This window comes from Chaetodon trifascialis, chromosome 3, assembly GCF_039877785.1.
Source record: "Chaetodon trifascialis isolate fChaTrf1 chromosome 3, fChaTrf1.hap1, whole genome shotgun sequence".
Lineage (NCBI taxonomy): Eukaryota > Metazoa > Chordata > Actinopteri > Chaetodontiformes > Chaetodontidae > Chaetodon > Chaetodon trifascialis.
In genome coordinates this window covers 16,933,458-16,953,366 of record NC_092058.1, presented here as the reverse complement: position 1 = coordinate 16,953,366, position 19,909 = coordinate 16,933,458, and the positions used below count along the sequence as shown (strand labels likewise).

Genomic DNA, 19,909 nt, shown 5'->3' with positions numbered 1-19,909 from the left:
GAGAATGACGCAGCTACGCATCAACAATTAGAAAGAAATCTTCAGCTTTAAGGTGAGTGTTTCGCTTTGAAATACGGGCTTTTATTTGCATTGTGAAGTAAATTTTGCAGAGGTTTTATTTATCATATGTTTTATATTAAAATGTAGCTTTACTTTACGCAATGTTTCCAGATCTGAAAGTCGTAATCTATGTGCAAAATTCATCTCAGTGATGTGAATGTGTTATAAAGGATGAAAAGAGTTCAAACAAATATCATATAACTTCTGAATTTTTAATTGAGACAGAGACAGCAATTCTTTTAAGATCATACTGTATACAAAAAACCGTTCATTCCTTAGTTATACTTCTTCATAGTGGCTAATGTTGAGGAATTATTTATGCTTGCTGGACAGTGGATTTCAGGTTACTAGAGCCACAGCACTTGTTCATTAAGTTGTAAATGGAATTACATTAGGTTATCCTGAAACTGCATTAAACCCCTTGAAAACGTTCTTATACTTAAAACTGTCTCCACAAAATATAATGAAACAAAACACTGACTAAAACATGAGGACTATAAATAAAGGTGTCTGTCACAGAGCGGTCTTTGTTGAAAGGAAATGGTGAGTTATGTAGACCATCTGTGACTTCCCTTTTCACCTGTGGCACTGGTGATACTTGAAAGAGCGGTGTTGAGGCCTGGGTTTCTGTTGACACATGACTTCCTGTGAGCACATTACAAAGAAGTTAACCTATATTCTAATTCCTCTCAGTCGACAGAATGCTGATGAATCACACAAACCAAACAGAGGATGACCTCTTCTCCTGCTACAGTCCTTCAGTCGTAGGCTACCGCTACTTTGCTGTGCTGTGGGGATGTGTCGTGACCATCGCTGGTACAGTGGGGAACCTGATGACCCTTCTAGCCTTCGCCTTAGACCCGCGTTTGAGGACTCGCTTCAATGTGCTGATTGTAAACCTGGCTGTAGCTGATCTCCTGTACTGCACCATACTGCAGCCCATCTCAGTTGACTCCTACCTTCACCTCAGGTGGCGCAGTGGTCAGCTCTGGTGCAGCATCTTTGGCCTGCTCCTCTTCCTCTCCAACTCTGTCTCCATTATCACCCTCTGTCTGGTAGCTGTGAGCAGATATCTCCTGGTTGCAAAGAGGGCTGTGTTTGACCGTGTCTTCTCTGACCGTGGTCTTATTTTACTCCTGATCTCAGCGTGGGCACTAGGCCTGGCCAGCTTTGGCCCACTCTGGCCCGTGTATGTGTTTGTGCCACAGGTGTGCACATGCAGCTTCCATCGAACCAGGGGTCGCCCCTACAGCACCATTCTGCTCTTTTTCTACTTTTTTGTCGGTCTGGGCTGTGTTGGCGTATTCTACCTCCTCATTTACAGACGTGTCCAGATTGCCTCCCTGGCTCTACTCCGCTACAGGTTCAGCCGCCGGTCATCCAGGAAGAAACCAGCTTCTTCAGCACAAGGGACTGATGACAGTGGTGTGGAGAGCAGTATGTCCAACACGTGTAGTTGTGAGATTAGCAGCCAGGCAGATCTAACCCAAAATAAGGATGAGATCACATGTGAAACGAGCTTTGCCAAGGTTTCAAACTCACCAGCAGCCCACAAGCCAACCTCTGATATCATCCCTTCATCACTTTTATCCACACCTGCACCCATGGGTGCACAGTCCTCCTCCCACTCAGCAACATCAGGAGATGATGGTGAATTCAGGCGTGTGACACGAATGTGTTTCACTGTTTTCCTGTGTTTCGTGTTCTGCTTCGTCCCCTTCCTGTTGCTCAACATAGTCGACAAAAACAATCGTGCCCCACAGGTACTGCACATGTTCTGTGCAAACCTTACCTGGCTCAACAGCTGTATCAACCCCGTGCTCTATGCTGTCATGAACCGACAGTTTCGACAGGCCTACCATGTGCTGCTCACCAGGGCTGCTGCACCATTCACCTGCCTCTGGACCTGAGATCCTTAAACTTAAACTTCCCTTAGGTTTCTCCTGATGTAAACCAAGTATGATATTATTCTTATTAAACACATGACAGACATCATGCAGCTTATATTCAGCCACTATCAACTTTTAAGTTGCTCTTCTGTTTGATTAAGTAGAAAATGAGAAGGAGTAGCTCTCAGGTAGTGAACAGAAAACACAGGTTTATGTGGCATTACCAAGATTTCCTTCACATTCATGTCCATTGTTCAGTCCATTGTTGTTTGCTTTTACAATGTGTAATATATATATGTACATGAATGTTATGTGTTTAGGATCATACTCATAATAAATTCTATTTGTGTCCACAGTTGTGTTCAGAAGTTTGAGCAACGACTGGCCTAAACGTCACCACTTTTCTAGCTGTTACTGTACATCATATGAGAAACAACCAATGTTACAAAATCAGCACAGGATATTCCTGTCAAACATAATATGCCTTATTTCAGTCATCCAGGAACTTGTGTCTCAACTCTGCATTGCCTCATACATGATGATAGCATGACTAATGATAAAAAGGGTTCATGTGATCTGGCCTTAGTTTGACACGTGGCCACGTTGACAAGGAATTCATTTACTGGGGATACCAACTGTTACAAGTTGTAATTTATCTTACAAGACGACTAACACAAGTGACTCTTAACATCGTAAAGCTTATCATACCCATAAAAGTCGCTCCTCTATGCAAAGACACTGAACCCCACACTCTCTTGGGTGGTGTGTGCCACTTAAGTCGAGTTCAGTAAGTTTCATCTTTGACCTGTTTATGTGCAACTAACAGCATTACAGCTGTCCGTACGTAACAACAGAAAAATAGAGACACACATCGCAGTATGATTCCAAATTTTAACTATCAGATGGGGCAACCAAATTTATAAACTGAAAGACAGTAAACAATGCCCTCTTTTTGCACCCTGGCAGATGTTGGTGATGTGAATCCACTCCACGCCTTCCTCTACACTTTGCTCTGTGACTCACCAGGCTGAGAGCACAGTTCATAACTTTGCAAGTGAAAGGCCTTAAAGACACTACTAGAAGTTGGGCAAATAATGTAAATTAAAGCCATGCTTTAGTCAAAATGAGAGTATTTATCCTGTGAACCATTGCTATTTTAGGACACACTGGAGTGTGCAAACAGCTAAGGGACCTTTGTAGCTCTACTGCAGTGTAATTTACAAAAAACAAACAAACAATAAAAAAGACTTGTCAAAGTGAGCCTGTCCAGTCCAGTCACGCATGGTCACAGAGAGCTTTGACTGATCATGTCACTTACAGCTTTGATAAGCAAACTATAAAGGCAGCCTTCAGCTTTCAACAGAGACGCATGAATTTAACTGGTAGGCAAGTGGAAATAAAACTGTTGACTTTTATGTAGCACTTTCAAATCAAGGGATCACCAAAGTCATTAGTATTCATCCTAACTTCAGTACCAGATTTAAATGAGAAATAATGAATCCACACTGAATTTCACTATGGACCAAACAAACTGTCAAACTACAGTATGATGTGCTATTTCACTGTCAGTCCTCTGATAGACGTGTTAAATGAAATTGGTGATATATACATAGAAATAAATTAGTTGATGTTGTTCTGATGCAATTTTGGCTACCAACCTTGGAGTAAAGCCAGATCAGACTACAGACAAGTAACCACTGTGTCAACGTCTAATAACGACAACAGCTAACAGTTAGCTTAGCTAATTGACACGTGAGCAAACAATGCCTACTTCACATTTAACAGCCAGAGCAACATTTAAAGTTGTTTCTGGACACCTGGCGAAATAAATTAAGTATTCATTTACCTTTTGCTCTTTCTCTCTCCCCACCAACTCCTGAAAAAATATCTGGTCCTTCAGCTTGTTTGCTGTCCGCGTGTCATCGTTGGGAAGCGTAAGTTAGCGGGTTCCTGAACAACCAGCCCAGGCGGTGACAGTTTATGACCGTTCCCTGACAACAGCTGCTGCTGGATGAAACTCAATAATAATGTGCATTATATGAGGCCAACGCTACTGTACAAGTCATTAGAGAATGTAACATCTCTGTAGAGCTGCACAAGTTAGTTTTATGTACAGATTTTGATGGAAATTTGGATTAATTTGACACAGTAGTCTGGAACCCTGCTAGAAAAACACAACATATGCTGGTTTTGCTGGTGGCTATGTTTGCTGGTCTATGCTGGTTTTTCTAGCAGGGAAGAGTCTATCAACCTGCATTGTATATAAGCTACTATGAACATACTCATCATATAAAAACAACTCATATCTGTTAAGTTCCAACTTCTTGTTATTAATAAAGACAAATACAACCAGTCACTTCTCTTTTTTGATTTATTTATTATCTTTTATTTCTTTTTCATTTCAATTTAAATGAACTGGTTAATATAAAAGTATATAACTTAAAGGAAGTGCCATGTTTCAGTAGTTTGTTACAAGCTGCAGGTGGCAACATTATAACGACCACAAACATCGAAACAATAAATTATGTGCAGTCTCTAACGTATTCTACGATACCTCATATTAACTTTTTCCAACAGCTTAAATGGTCATTTGATAGCATTCCTTAGATGCATAATTGTAACACAACAAGGTCCCAGAATGCACAACATTTCATACAGAGGAGTTTATGATGCATGATAGCTGAGGGGTCTAGCATAGATGCCCGGGATACTCATGGAGTGGATATAACTCCAGCTAATACAATTATCTCTCCTTTGCATCTTCAAATTGTCTTACTGAATCATTTCTGACAACAGCACAACATGATAAACTGGAATTATAAAGGTCATGTTCTAGTGATATCGAAGTGCACACAAGCATTCAAATGCTGACTGCCAAAGCTATTGTTAAGTATTGAGTTTAAGGAATAGCAGAGGGGTGGTCAGTATTTCAAGTTAAAAAAGCTTTCAAAGTAAACTATTAAAACTGGATTTGCTAAACATGCTATGATTTTGTGACATGGATGCTGAAATGTAAGGAGCTAAAAGAAAAGCTGATGATAAATGATCAAAGTGGTTTGGTATACACAACAGTGGCTTATTGGAAAATGCTTCCACAGGATTGTGGGGGCATGCAATTAAATCCTTGAAGGCTGAAATCAGGCAGCCCTGGCCCTTGCAAGATGTCAGAGTCAATAAAGAGGTGAGGGTTGTTGAGATACATCAGTAAATCCTCCTCTGGGGCTGCAACAGAGTCAGACAGCATGGGATCAGTGTGAGACATTTCCAGAGGTGAGTCCAGAGGCTGAGGAGTCCCATTTTGTTCTGAAAGCAGAGAAGGGGACAAGAGAAAGATAGTGTTTCTGCTGTCATGGCTGTGTGGTTTAATACAGGTACTGCTTTCAGTGAGGAAATGAGAGCGACAAAAATGTGATTTGCTATGCATTTAAAAAAAAAAAAAAAAAAAAAGGAAGTACAGACCTGCTGTAGGACCACACAGACCAGAAGGATTCATGCAAGATTTCATTTCATGCAGCGTGTATGTAACCAATGTATGCAACTAAACTACACAACACAACAACTACTCAACTCATTTAACTGCTAAATTAAAAGTAATTGTCCTAAACTATAAGTTTAAGTACAGTACTCATACTTTTTTAATTCCACATTTTGGGAAACACATATATACTTATTCACTTTAAAAATTAATTGAGACCACAGGAAGCAGCCATTTGGCTTACCCTAACTTAAAGATTGGAACTAGGACGAAACAGCTAGCTTGATCAAATTCTGACAAAATCCACCACCCAGTGCCCCTAAAGCTCACACTTTTTTTGCTTGTTTTGAAAGAGTGTATTTTCCAAAAGTGCCAAACTTTAACTTTAATCATAATGGTACAGCAGTCTGCATGCAGTCAAGATCAGAATTTACAGGACAGAGAGCGAAAAACTTTTCCATGCATTTCTTTGCAAGCAATGAAAAATGCATGCGCAGTGGAGTGAAATTTAATCACTGTTAGATTAAATGCTATCACTACCATAGATTAAATAAATGCATTAGGAACAGTTTAGCTCAAATCAATCAACTCCACACCGGTTAGTTTTATATTCAGCAGAAGTAGCCAACAGCCCTGCAGCTCATAATTTACAAGTTCAACAATTTCACAGCTGTTATCTGATGTCTATCTAGACCAGTGGTTCTCAACTGGTCAGACCCCTTTCAAAATAAAAGCACAGGATTTATTTATTTATTTTTTTCTTAACATTTTTTTTTTTTTGCCCAGGCAAAGGCCCGCAACCCACTGAAAACGGGTCTGCCACCCACTTTTGGGTCACACCACACCAGTTGAGAATCACTGATCCAGACAGCATCTTCCCCATTGATTTCCCTACACTACAAAGCCAAAATAGCGAGAGCGACACACAGCTCTGTGATGAAGGGAGAGCGATTTGTCTGACAAGGTTTTCAGCTGGATGGGACAGCAAGGAGAGCTATGACTCACCAGCTGCCTCTCCACACAGGCTATTCACTGGCTCCAGGCCTTCACCCTGAGTCATGTCAGAGGACATGGGTGACCTAGCCTCCAGTGTGTTCCTACATGACCAATGACAAACAGCCATTACAACCAGTTGCTCATGACGTAAAAAAGGCCATGGGTACACCGCTTACTACATGAAGCAAGCGCATTTCTAGTTTTTCTTTAAGCTATTGTTTCTGTATAAATAGCACATTAGAATAAAAGGGACAGTTTTGTTTTAATGCAAACAAGAAAAATGCTGTAAAACAGCAGGGAGAAAATTAATAAATATACTCACTCCTTTGAAACAAACATCAGCTTGGTTTTGATGTACTTTATGTAAGGACTGTCATCTGAAAGACAATGAGTTTAGATGTGATTTAATGTGTCATATTCATTCCCTGTGCAATCAACAAGGTGTAATTTTAACAATGACAACTGCAAGCCAAAACACCATTCAAGTAACATTAATCAAAACCTGCACTTGATGCCCTTACCTCCACTCTTCTCAGAGTAGTATTTTCCAAAAGCCTCATCTTTAGGGATGTTGGGATACAGGTAAAGCAGAGGATTTTCTGGGATATTTTCAGCCTCTAAGATCTGGAAATTTCTGATGATTTCATGGAAGGGGATCTGGGAAAGGTCAACTTTGGTGAAGGGCTGGACTGTCTTCACATCAGGCTCACCTACAATAGACAGAGGATAATCACTCATCGAAAAAAAAGTTTCATAAAGTTCTGTCTACCATGCAACAATTTCAAAATATTTTTCAGAATCATTATGAAATAAAAGTATCTCACCGGTTATGGTGGTCTCCACCCAAGAGAAGGTGATTCCACCAATGACGCTTTCACTGAAGCGCAACAAGAACGTGCCTCTCTGTTTTTTCTTCAGGAGGGACTTCTCTCTGCCTTTGCTCACAAACCCCATGATGTGGCTACAGTAAAGATAAAAAGTCTCATATCAAACAAGAAACTCCCATTTCCCAGGAATGAGTGGCATGAGCTGAACTGCTCTGTACTGAATCCAAATTACACTGTGTTGAGAAAACATACCCATCCCTCCACAGGTCTTCAAGGTATGTTTTCACCATCACCAAGATGCCATCAAACCATACCCAGAAAGTGTCAGGAGTATTCTCCTGCAACAAAATGGATGGAAAAGGTCATCAGTGCACACCTACACAGTATAATCATAAAGAACAAACAAACAAAGCTAAGAATCTATAGCCAGGCTAGCGGCATGGCTAGTAGAGCTAGTGGCTCTGTGAGGCTGTAATGCTCACTCTACAGAAAACCAAACTGGAAGACAGATAAAAGTTGAGGTGCAATGTTTCTGATTCTAATCAGTTACAATATGAATCAAATATGAAAATGGTGGTGGTTGATATAGAACATGGTCATAATGACTATGTTAACATGCGGATGTTAAGTCGGTAATGCTCATCATGTTTGATACCTTACTTCACCATGTTAGGGAGCTGACATACTAGCTTAAACACAAAATACATGAAGGTACTGTAATGAGTTTTGCAGGTATTTGTAAATAAACCAAACCACTTAACAAACTGACATTTTGTCCTCTTGGTGGCGCTAAAGACAAAGTCAGGGTATCGCAACAGTTACAATAATTGATCTCAAGGGGTGACAGACATGTCTGTACCAAGAGTAATGGCAATCCATTCAATCCAGAAATATACAACAAATTAAAAATTGCAGCTGTAATGGTATGGCACCAGATGAAATGTGAGCATATATTAGCATTGATAACAGTAGTGCAAAAAGGTAGATTTATGATGTAGAAATGGGAAAAACAGCATCAGGCAAGATGCCACAGTTAACGCTTATCCCTTGAGCCATGCTGAAAAATATCTTCTAGGATTATTCTTACCTTGCTAAATTTTGACCAAGCCACTTTGCAGTTGTCATAGTTCTGCTTCTTTCCTGGTGGGATAGAAAATAAATAATGTATTATGCAACTCTCACTCACTGACATAATCTATAATAAAACATGCTTACAACTCATGACACTCTGGATACCTAATTTTTGAGTGCAATCCTTATCATAATTTGACAAATCAACATGAACTTGGCACAAGTGCTGATGGGTATCTTCATAATTCCACCATAATACCATTAACACAAGCAACAGTAATGTGTTTAAAATAAACAGCTGTCGAAAAGCTGATGAAGTGTGTGTCTTCCTTCACATCTAATGTTTGCTCTGAATGATGCGCGCACATCTGAAATAAAGACATGTAAAGTTTTTTGTTTTTTAACTTTAAAGACAATCAGTCTTACAAGGCGAGATACCTTTTGGTAATTTGTAAAAAAAAAAAAAAAAACAGATCTGATATTATGTGACTGACATAGCCCAATCTATGGACCAAACAAGCACAAAGAATAATCAAAGACAAGCAACTGAAGCAGAACATAGAAGCAGGACTTACCAAAGAGTTTGTCTGCAATCATTACCAGCTGATCATCATTCAGACCTCGTTTAGTGGCAGAAAGAAACTGCCAGCTCAACATCTCTCCAAACTGTGGCCAAGTGGCTGCAGGACAGTTGGCAAAGAACATGACGTCCTGGAGAAGCAGATGCACATGAACACATACATACGAAATTACTTTCCAGTGCCTTTTAATATCCCAGCTAAAATGTGAAATACTTCATGGCGTGGGTTAGTCACAGGGATCTCACCTTGGTGTTCTGACTGACCATGTTGAACCAGAGGACAGAAGCCCAGGCACTCTGCTGCTGGCTGGAGTTGGAGATGATGACCACTGGGAGAGAAGAGGCCTAGGAACAAAACAACTTTTATTTGGGTCCTATTTCCACCATCAAAACAACACAATGATAGATTTTTTTTATACAGAATACATGTAGGTGAATGTGTGTTTTTTCTAACGTCAGCCATACAACATGAAAAAAGGCATAAGAAATCACACCTGCAACTCAACTGACAGGCCCTTCTGCTCAAACACAGTGTTGAAGTAGATGATGTGAAGCTCCTCTGTGACACTGAGAGAAATCTGTCAACACCAAAACACACACAGATTTTTGTTTGATCTCCTTGAAGTATGAATTACTTATTTAAACTGTAAGCCCAGATGGTATCTTCAGGATTGCCAAAGTCAACTCACGTCACTGAGTCCTTTGCCACCACCTCCAGACTTCTGCTCCTTCAGAGTCTGCAGACAAATGATAGTACACGAAATTAGTCAAACAACGTTACCACCCGAGATTAAAGACTGATTATTGTTCAGTTAAATTTTCCTTTTATTAACTTCAGTTTAGATGCTTGAGATTGCTTTATGTGTATGTGATGACACTGACTGTTAAGTATAGGACAGGATTTGTCCCCTGAATAATTCAGCTGTTGAAACAGTGAGGAAAGCTTTATATCTACTTGTTGTTAAGAGTTTCCTCACTTGTCATTTAAGGTTTTTTTTTTCACACATCAGTTACACTCACCAGATGTCTGAAGTCTGCCACCATGCCTCCACTCTGGCTCTCTGCCATGTTCAAGGCCTTGGTACTGGTTCCCAGAACATTAAAACGCCGATATCTACGAACATACCAGGTTTAGTAAGAACAAATTCACATCAAATTATGTATAAAAGCTATGTAAAAAAAAAAAAAAAAAGTTCTCACCCTTTAATCTGAGGGGCCTCCCTAATTTCAAGGGGGAGAAAAACAGATTAGTGACCACCAGGCAGCAGCAAAACATCATCCTCTATTGTCTGATGTCTCGAACTAAAGGCTGTGCATTTGCTCTGTGTGTAGTCAACATAAGTCAAACTACAGGAGGAATCTCACCTGTCCATGGACACATTCACTTTCATGGAGTGGTTCAGCTCAGGAAACTTAACGAGAAGTCTGAAAATATTAAGTCATATGTAAGATTTTAGAACTAACAAAGTAATAAGACAGTAACATGTGAAAAACAGGACTATGAATATGAATTAGAACAAAGAGTAAAACTAAGCACTCGCAAGGTTACACTGTGGAGCAAAATAAGTCTGAAAAATTAAACTCACATGTAGGAAAAGGACAAAGGCTTTGCATTAAATTATCACTGTTCTCTTTATCATCGTCATATTTGTTCAGAACTGTTACACGGTGCACCCTTTCAAATATGCTGTCAGTGGACCAACCTGTCCAACTATCATTATAATTATTAGAATCACTGCATATATAATTTTGAAAACTGTTATTGGTCACTACATCACAATGAATATAATGGGCAGAATGTACCTAGGAAAGATTCTATATATAGATTAAGTCCAATAACACAAATAGATCAAACAAATACAAAGCATTGTAGTGTCTGCCTGCAGTGGTACACTGACCTGGTCTTGACAGAGAACTGGACATTTGTGCGGAGCACTAGAGGTCCTTTCCCCTGAGGCATAGATGGCTGAGTCTCAACCACAAAGGAACTTCAATAAACAGGAAAACAATAATGTCAGGAAACTTTACAAGGAAATCCTAAAAATGCGAGAGATTGTGAGAATATGTTTCCTAAAAGAGAGACCTCTTGAGCAAGTCTTTTAAAAGACTATCTGCTCTCCTCTGCAGTGCAGGTTTTTGGGCCTTCACAGGGTCGTTGGCATAGGACACTTTTCCAACCAGCTCCTCCAGCTTACTGAGAAACTCCCGCACCTGGAACAGACACACTGCCACACAGGTGAACCTAAAAGAACAAGAGGACAAGAGCAAAAGTGTTCATACAAGTCCTAAAAATTTGAAAAAAGACAATACTAACAAATGAAGACCACAGTGGTGACAATCATGGTGGTGGGATTGAGGAAGTCTCAAATTTCAGCTGTAAGCCATTTTGACAATTTCTGTCCTGACTTTAGTTTTCTCAACTTGATGACAATGACAGCAGGTTTATCCAGCCTAGAAACTATTTCACATGGGGATTTATTGATAGAATGATATGGGGTAAATGCCAAAGAATAAAACAGATGTGGGGACATACACACCAGTTCTCTAGCTGATCCAGACAAACACTGTCTGGAGCACCAATGCAGGCTTTCTGCTGCCTCCTCTGCCACTCCACCAGCTCTTTCTTCACCAATATGTCAGTCAGGTCCTCAGTCTTGTCCAGGATCTTACTTAGGTCTGACACTGTGCTCTAAGAAGGTGATTGTATGTGACAAAAATTTCAACCAAAAAAGGAAAAAAAATTAGGAAAGGAACTGGACTGAAGAGATAAAGATGTTATTTAAGAACATGAATAGCTCCATACCTTTTTACATTCATTCAGTCTGTTGATGAGTAACTGAAAAACTTTAATTTGTTCTTTCTTCATGGCCTCGTCTACCACAGCTGCATAACAGTTTCCACAGTAGGGTCACAGTTTCCATGTAAGAAAGGCCAAAACAAATATGACATGTAGCTGTGATTCATACCACCTTATTACTCATCCTCAGAAAACATTATCAGAGTATGCAAATGTATGCAGAACTCTTTAATCTGCTTACCTTCCATCTTGAAGGTTTGGTATTTAAAATCAAACTCATCTTGCTGCTCCTCCAGACATACCATTGTATGTTCCATGCACTATATCCCAAAAGTACAGAGAATTAACTGCAACATCTGTCCTTGCATCCACATGTACAACATAGTGACGCAACACAACATAATCTGCACCTGCACTTCATTCCTGAGGCCGGCCATTTTACGTTCAAGGTCCTGCTGGCTGTTTGTCTCCATGGCTTCCTGCTCTACGCAGAGAAACTGGACCTGAGACAAAGCAAAGGAGTGGGAGGGGTAGGCATAGAGATAAAAAAGAATTAAGATGGGATACTCGGTCATATTGTTTGCAGAGAAAAGAATAAGTGTGAGTGAAAGTGGCAGTTAAAAGAATAGCACTGCTTGGTGGAAAACCTTTGCTTTTTAGCCCACACACTGAGGCCTGTAGGTCGTTTTATGTTATGAATTAAGTTACAGTACTGCAGACACACGGCACATCTGCTGATATGTCCATATGACTCAGTGGTTGACCAGATGCCAACTGCCATTTTTATAGCATTGTGAGCAACTGCTGTTTTCATTACAATGTTGAAAGAATAGCAGGGTGCGTCTACGAAGTTAATGAAATGTTGCCCCAACCTGCTCAGCCAGATCAGCACTCTGCAGGATTTCCTTCTCTTTTTCCAAAAACCACAGGATTGTACTTGCCAATACACACGGGTCATCCTGGTACTTCTGTCAGGGGGGAGAGGTCAGAAGGTCGTCAGAGTCAATGTCAATTACTTGGTCCTCATAAAACAAAGATGACACCCAATGCTTTTGTTCTGCACACATCTCATTTACACAAACCTGAAAGCTGTGTTTATAGCGTCTGATGTTGTGCTGGAGTAAGAACGACTCCTCCTGCACAAAGCGGCTGTGTTGGATATCCAGATTCTCCAGCAGGACCTGGAACAGCACCATGGCCAGATCATGATCCCGCGCTGCGCGATGCCTGGAGCACAAAAAACAAGACACAAGTATTAAGTAAGACACGAGTATTTTACAAACGGGGCAATTTCCTGTAAATATGGAATAATGTGGGTTGAATTATATAAGGGTGAAAAGAAACAGGGCTGCCTTACCACTCCTGCTTCTCTATCCAGACTGACAGGTAGTGCCGGACATCCATAGGCAAAGCATCCCTGTCATAGAGCTCATGCAGCTGCTGTCCGTACACAGCAGGCAGCTGCCTCAGCCTGTCCCACTGAGCCATCCTGAGGTTGATCAAGTTAACACCATCATTCACTCAGAAAACAATATTTAATGTGTATACAGTATGACTGCTTGTGCTAACCCGTCCTAAAAGAGTATCACTGCACTTTGACACAGTGACGGGCTCGCACAGGTAACGGGCTCGCACAGGTGTCATTAGCAATGGAGAGGTCAAAAAGCAAAGTCTGTGGTAAGTACGTATCAAAAAATTCTGTTTTGTTTGTGTTTAACACGACATTTCACATTTGAGTGCATTCTATTTATGCGCTAACTAGCTCCTGAAAAGACTGTCTACCACTCACCAGCGAAGACAATGCTCGACAAATCAGTAATAACACATTTACTCACCTTCCTTTATGCTGTCAGTCCGAGCCCACTCACAAATGTCGTAGTAACTTCGCTAACTGGCCGTTTAACAAAGGCGCATTGCTAGTTCTTGTTTTTCGTGTTAGTAACTACAGCTGCTGCTCGACGTTAGTAAAACACAACTTCCGTCTGTGTACAGGCGTGCGATAGTGTTGTTGCAGTCGTCGTTTTCGTTTCCTTCTTTCTGTCATTGGTAATCTGTGTGTCCCACCCAAGCAGTTCCTCACAAGCTAACAGAGGGCACCATTTTGGCTCTGACACATCTGCCGTTAATGCACGTAAGAGCCGAAATGTTCGAGTGAAGTCGCGTAGTTTCCGTGTGAGCTCAGAGCTAACAGCTCATTGGTCGATTCCGGACAGAACACAGCGCGCACTATTGGTACACCTTCACGTCAATCTGTAGTCTGAGGCGTGGTCAGCAAAATAGAAACTTACGGCCCTGTCTGAGGATTTCCCGAGAAACAAATGTTGTGAAAGTGATGATGTAGCGAGCATGTGACGCACCTTCTCCCAAATCAGTTATGTGTGTCTGATAGTCGAGTTTAAGACAGAAGACGAAACGCTACAGCTACTCAACAATTTATTAACAATGCACAATATTGTATGTTTCACTTGACATTATTTTCCTGTTTGATGTAAAATCCCAACATACAAAGTCACTGTAGCAGTGAGATAATGAAGTAAAAAGCACAATAGGCTAATGGTAATTACGGTTAAGTGCAAGTACCAAGAAATTGTAAATCAGTAAATAATTATTTGCCTCTAATACTTGTACCTGAAATGCATTCTTATCCAGTTTTTCTAACATTTTGTTAAATGTTGTTAGTTAACTTATTATTGACTTTTTTTCTTGAATAAACAGTTTGTTCTGTCCCCTGAAAGAGCATGGGTTGATTCTAAAATAACAATCCTGGTGCAGCTGGCGCTTTGTGGACATTACTTATGTAATAAAAATGATAACAGTAGCATTTATTTTATGCATTCCTCCAGTTCCCACTCTCACCAGTAGATGTCACACTTTACACACATTACAGAAATGAGTTTAGATTTGGATTTATTGAAAAGAAATAAAAATGTGCTATGCAGAAATTCATCATCATGCCTAACTGGAGGAGGCTGTAGAAATTCTGTGGTCTGATTTTTAATATGCCCACCACAACCCCACCCCACAATATGTGTGGATGACAGCTTTTCCTTTCTAAACAGAGTGACATGTCTAAAGTCTGTGTAAAGCAATAATAAATGTGTTTGTGGAGTTTGTCACATCACAGAAAAATGTGTTGCTGTTGTAGTGACTGGTCCATGTTTTTACAAATTGTTCTGACTCTCTGGCTTTAGAGAGTGTCAACTACAAAACTTGAAAATGAGATTTCAAACGGAGGTCGTTTTCCTTCTAGACAGACATCTTATCTAACATTATTAAATAGATCTTAAACTAGTGTAGCTCTTCTAATTAGATCAAATCATTGTTCCCATTACCAGGAAGCAGCCTGTGTGTTCTGTTCGGCTTATCTGATTAAATAAAACCAGCCTGTTCCTTAATTCTTTCCACTACATTTGGAGAGCTGATGTGATGTGTTTTTTATAGGTCGCTACTAACTGTTGGCTCATCAAGCTGACTGATTTATTGAGAAATTAAGAATTGTAGACTTGAACTGAGAAGTGCAGATGTATCTGTGTACAGAGAGTAAAGTTCACAGGACAGTGCTCAGGATCAGAGGAGAGATCACTCATTGCCCATCAGCTATCACTAATTCACTGGGGCTTCTGATCAATAACTGGAGAACATGCTCTTTTTGATGTCCATGTGAACTTATCTTATTCAGGGTGCTGGAACAAGAGGAAGGAAATATACTCTGTACAGGTCACCAGTCTGTCACAGGGCAAACACACACACACGCACACACATACACACGCACGCAGACACAGGAGGACAGAAGATTGCCCAATATGGAGATAGTCAACCAGACAAACACACTGAGTTCACTTCACCATGGATGGAAAAGCACAGCAGACACTGTGACTTGTCATAATGGTGAAAATAGTAATAACATGAACAGTGGCTCTGTTGAGTGTCCCAGGATCCTGAAACCAGCGCTGCTAAATGGAACTCAGCCATCTTTATCTGTATTATTTACACCTGTGCTGTACCTGCTGTGATCTAAATGTAGTGAAAAAGACCAGTTTGGGATTTGCTTTGTATGAGTCGTCCCACAGCAAAATGAGATGTCTTAATCATTTAGAAAAAGTGTAACCCACACATCACTGCGGTTTACTTTTAATTATTTGCCCTTTGTAGCATATCACACGTGACTATGAGTGACTTCCACAGCACGTGTCATAAATGTATCTGCTGCTGGCTGGTGTAGTTGAACTGTTGTTAAGAGAGAACGCATGCAGCAATGTTTGGAAAGGAGGTTGAGCTCCTTTACAGGGGTGAGCAGGCAGGAGGGTTCTTTCATGCACAGTCCTTCATCTCTGTGTCCTGGAGGCTCTGTTTACTTTCTTCATACAATACATTGTTTATCTTAGACTCAGTTGGCAGATGCTTGTAAAGGTCAGGTACTCTATTCACATTAACCACCAATAACACCAAAATTAGCCTCAGCCTATCAAGTGCAGTGAAGATTGTTCCACTCTCAAACATACAAATGCTCAAATCAATAAACAGTTTAACAGTTATCCAGTGACAGAATATTGCAGCTAATTATTTGTTCTACCCGATGGTGTCCTTTATTTAGACCTTTTTTGTTTATTTAGTTTGAAAGTGTATGTGAGGTTTCTTGATGTTGATGATCACTCTGGGCGGTTTGGTTGGTTAACCACACCTGTCGTCATAGAGCTTATCAGCCTATCGGTGTGCATGATATATAAACATGGTTGTGGTAGCCTTGCACCAACATGATGCAATAACTTTTCCACTGTTTCATTTACCATAGTACTGTCTCACTGGTATACCATAATACAGTCAATGTGAATGTGTGCTAAACTACCACACTGACAGTCACTGTATGCACACAGATTTAATATACAATTTAATGACATTTACAGAAAATAAAAACATATAAAACAACAAAATGCAGTTGTGCATCTATTGTCCCTGCAATTACACCAGAGGTGAGAGTGTGACGTGAGGGAAGGAAACAATGAAGGACAGTGAAGAGCAGTGAAGAGAAGAAAAGACACTGGATGGAGGGCAAAAACAGAGTCTTGAGGGATTGAATGTTTCATTTCCTGAGACCAGTTCTTCAAAAGTTGCTGCTTAATATGATAAATTGCTCAACTATTTATGCATCATACACAAAAAGAGCTATTGTTCTAAAAGGTTCAAAAGGTTCAAAAGGTTCAAAGCTTACTTTATGGCCATACTTACTTTTATATATTATTGTGAGTAAACGTGTAATTTTCATTACATTTTAGGCTAAATTGTGTCTCTGAAAAAAAGAAAACAGAAAACAAATTTACTCAGATTTACAGACTGACATCATCTTCAATGAAGAATAATTATTGTGTCAAATGAAGTTTGCGTGCAGTCACACAAACAAAAGCGTTTCCCCCTTTCAAACTGACTCGTACAATAATGTGTGATCTTGTTCTCCAAATAATCTAGATCAGAACCACTTTGTTACTCTTCATCTGTCAGTTAACAAACATTGATCCTGTTTCACTGATTCAAAAAAATGTATCAACTAATTTGAATGATATTTATTGCTAAAGCTTCACAGGCTGACTCATTGATCCTTCAGTCTACTGGATGGTGATGACGCCCTCCTCCCAGCTGAACTGGTTCACCAGCACGTCGTCTTCCTGCTTCATGGAGTTGAGCAGATACCTCACACCGGCTTTGACGCCGGTCTTCACCCCAGCACCCAGCGCGTAGCCTGCCACCCCGGCAGTCCCCCCTGTGGCGACCATGAGAGCATCCGTGCCGAGGTCTACGGCACTGAGGATGGCTCTCTCCTTGGCTGTTTCAGAGCAGTTGACCGAGGCATAATACACAGCTGTGCCGAGGTTGTAGAGGGTGCTGACCGCAGGGATCCACTCCACCACGTTGTACACGCGTTCCTCGCTTTTGTTGATGCAGCTCCTCTGGGGGCTTCGCTTCATCCGTCGACCCGAGGCAGTGGGGATTGAAACATCCTCCTCCGTACTGCACTGAGGGATCCAGCATTCGTACAGTGAGGATTCAGATGGTAGGATGCGACTACCTTTCTTAAACACGGCCTGGTACCTTCCAGGTTTGAGGAGTCCCCCGCTGGTCACCCCAGCACACAGGACTCCCAGTCTCTCACAGGTGCTCACAGCCTCCTCAAGATCACCTGCAGCTCCTTCCACAGCTGTTCCTACCAGCATGCTTCCACTCACCCTGGTCCAGCCTTCACAATGCCCTTCCTGCATAGAGGTACCTTCTCCCAGCATGGCCAGTTGCTGGATGTTAAACATCACAGCCTCTATGTTGCGCTCTGCTTGATCCCTCTCTGAAGGCGAGGCTGCTGATGGGGGTGCAGGTGTAGATACAGACTTGCTCATTCTCCTCTCTATCAGACCCTCCACCTCCATCAGGAGCTCCTCCGTATCTGCCACCCCCAGCAGGTCGTACAGTTTGAGCACCAGGGTCTGCGCTTCCTGTGGGCAGCCTGCCACCACCAACACGGGCACTAAAGAGAGACCCAGCAGCTCCTGGGGGAACACAGAGGAGGACGGGTCATTCACAGTGCTGGCAGATAGCAGCTCCTCACAGCTGATGTTCCCCTGGATGTGGACATGATCTCGAATCAGACCCTGCAGCTTCGCCTTGAGGTTTGACACCGTATGTTTGGCAGATTGGACTTGCTCCTCTTTCTGTGCAACCACTGATGCAGGACCAGGGTTTTCTGCAGATGGGAGACTAAGCTGGAGTTGGGATCCCAGCGGAGACTGATGATCCTGTTTGTCTGTCTCCTCGACCTCTCCGTGGAAGTCAGTTCCTGGAAGCAGACCGTTTCTCAGTGCCAGAGAAGGTGGGACCCTGCACAGAGCCTGTTCATTCAGCAGGAGCTGGATCACAATCAGCCACTTCAACTTGGAGGACATCATTCCAGTCTTGTTACAGCTTTTCTCCAAAGCCACTACATTAAACACAAGAGTATAAAGAAAAACAAGGCAGCAACACAACAGATGAGTTGTCATTGTGCGTACTGAACAAACAGCTCAGAAAACATGGGTTATTTGTTGAACGCAATTTCATTCTAAAACAAATCCTGCACAACAATATGTCTATCTTTTACACTCACACATTAATTGGCTACTATCAAGCTAGTTGTTGAGACAGTTTACTAGCTGCACCAGTTACTTTGCAGACACTAAAAAAATCTTAAATTCTTATTTGGCCATTTTTCTGGTGCCACAATTAATTGCATGATTTGAAAACTTAAACACAGTCCACCTGCAAAAAATAAAAAATAAAATTAAAAAAAGCCTAATGTGGAGTAAAAAAAAAAAAGCTTGTTACCTATTTTAAAATGTTGAGTGTGAACATGAATATATATATATAAAGATCCATTTTAAAATGCTAGACAGAGCAATGCCTCCTGTTCCAGAGCCTCCACACTGAGATTAAACATTCATGCATGTTCTCTTTTTCCTGTACTGACTGCAACTATAAATAGAAATGTTGTTTCGCCCACAGCAGCATAATTTCATTATATCCTTGATCCAGTGTGTAGCACCTACCTCAATAATAAACAGATCTGGAGTCCAGAGTGTAGCAGTGCGACCAAGATGGCTTCAGCATGTAGGATGCTTTTTTGTTGCCCTTTATTCCCTTTTTTTCTCAAAACATGCATCGCAGTCTTCTTTCTCTTTGCCTCCAATGAGAATCTCCTTCTTTACACGACATCCCACAGCCCTCCCTCTGTCTCATCTGTCTTTCAGCTCCCTCTTCTCTTTGGCCTCATTGCTCAACAGGGAGATCGGGGCTTGAATATTGATTCACGTGGGGAAAGTCCATGTGTTCAAAAGCAGTTCTGTTTGCATGCCCTGCTATCCTCTCATCCCCCCCGTCCCTCTGTTCCCTCTCTCTCAGTTGGCAGGTTTTGTTTTTGACCCAGATACTTGAAAGAAACCTTCCCTCATGCCGTGAGCAAATTTATCTCCTATAAAGCCAAGACAAGACAAGTGAGGAAAACACGGGGCTATCTGAGGTAAAGACTGAACTCACTCACAAAAATAGGATTTGAAATCTATACGGAACTCAACATCATAACAGGTGTAGTTTTGTTACTGCAGACCTGTTCACTGTCCTTGTATTTTTACATCTTAACACATCACTGTCCTGTACTCACTGCGTTTAGAAAATGACTTCTTTTTGTCTCCGAAGCCC

General features: G+C 41.1%; 3 protein-coding genes across 4 annotated transcripts; 1 reads left to right on the top strand and 2 right to left on the bottom strand.

The window, feature by feature from the left end:
- gpr84 (G protein-coupled receptor 84) lies at positions 1–2,108 on the top strand. Its single transcript, XM_070959445.1, has 2 exons — positions 1–52; positions 761–2,108. Exon 2 carries the CDS (start codon positions 762–764, stop codon positions 1,968–1,970), a length of 1,209 nt encoding a protein of 402 aa, XP_070815546.1. The 5' UTR covers positions 1–52; position 761; the 3' UTR covers positions 1,971–2,108.
- Positions 2,109–4,339: 2,231 nt separating this feature from the next.
- On the bottom strand, positions 4,340–13,804 carry stat2 (signal transducer and activator of transcription 2). 2 transcript variants are annotated; one of them, XM_070957869.1, is made up of 24 exons: positions 13,531–13,801; positions 13,053–13,184; positions 12,778–12,922; positions 12,568–12,663; positions 12,106–12,198; positions 11,937–12,015; positions 11,702–11,781; positions 11,436–11,587; positions 10,982–11,140; positions 10,797–10,886; positions 10,264–10,323; positions 10,099–10,119; positions 9,919–10,012; positions 9,588–9,635; positions 9,393–9,476; positions 9,145–9,243; positions 8,894–9,029; positions 8,335–8,387; positions 7,500–7,585; positions 7,245–7,381; positions 6,942–7,130; positions 6,743–6,797; positions 6,430–6,521; positions 4,340–5,252 (listed from the first exon to the last, which is right to left on the bottom strand). In XM_070957869.1, exons 2-24 carry the CDS (start codon positions 13,181–13,183, stop codon positions 5,026–5,028), a joined length of 2,406 nt encoding a protein of 801 aa, XP_070813970.1. In that variant the 5' UTR covers position 13,184; positions 13,531–13,801; the 3' UTR covers positions 4,340–5,025. The 2 variants fall into 2 exon arrangements, with proteins under 2 accessions (XP_070813970.1, XP_070813978.1); XM_070957877.1 differs by lacking the exon at positions 6,430–6,521 and having other exon boundaries at positions 5,058–5,252; positions 13,531–13,804.
- A 2,748-nt stretch (positions 13,805–16,552) lies between these two features.
- Positions 16,553–19,595, bottom strand: apof (apolipoprotein F). The gene is made up of 2 exons (XM_070958968.1): positions 19,261–19,595; positions 16,553–18,656 (listed from the first exon to the last, which is right to left on the bottom strand). The coding sequence occupies exon 2, from the start codon at positions 18,622–18,624 to the stop codon at positions 17,296–17,298; it is 1,329 nt and encodes a 442-aa protein (XP_070815069.1). The 5' UTR covers positions 18,625–18,656; positions 19,261–19,595; the 3' UTR covers positions 16,553–17,295.
- Positions 19,596–19,909: the final 314 nt, after the last annotated feature.

Bases quoted from the DNA above. Each gene is read 5' to 3' on its own strand.
- gpr84 (XM_070959445.1), top strand. From the start codon at position 762: ATGCTGATGAATCACACAAACCAAACAGAGGATGACCTCTTCTCCTGC.
- stat2 (XM_070957869.1), bottom strand. From the start codon at position 13,183: ATGGCTCAGTGGGACAGGCTGAGGCAGCTGCCTGCTGTGTACGGACAG. The intron at 12,016-12,105 runs GTGCAGATTATG...TTTGGGATATAG, and splicing joins GCCTCAGGAATGAAGTGCAG to TGCATGGAACATACAATGGT. The intron at 10,324-10,796 runs GTCAGTGTACCA...TAATATTTTCAG, and splicing joins CAGTTCTCTGTCAAGACCAG to ACTTCTCGTTAAGTTTCCTG.
- apof (XM_070958968.1), bottom strand. From the start codon at position 18,624: ATGATGTCCTCCAAGTTGAAGTGGCTGATTGTGATCCAGCTCCTGCTG.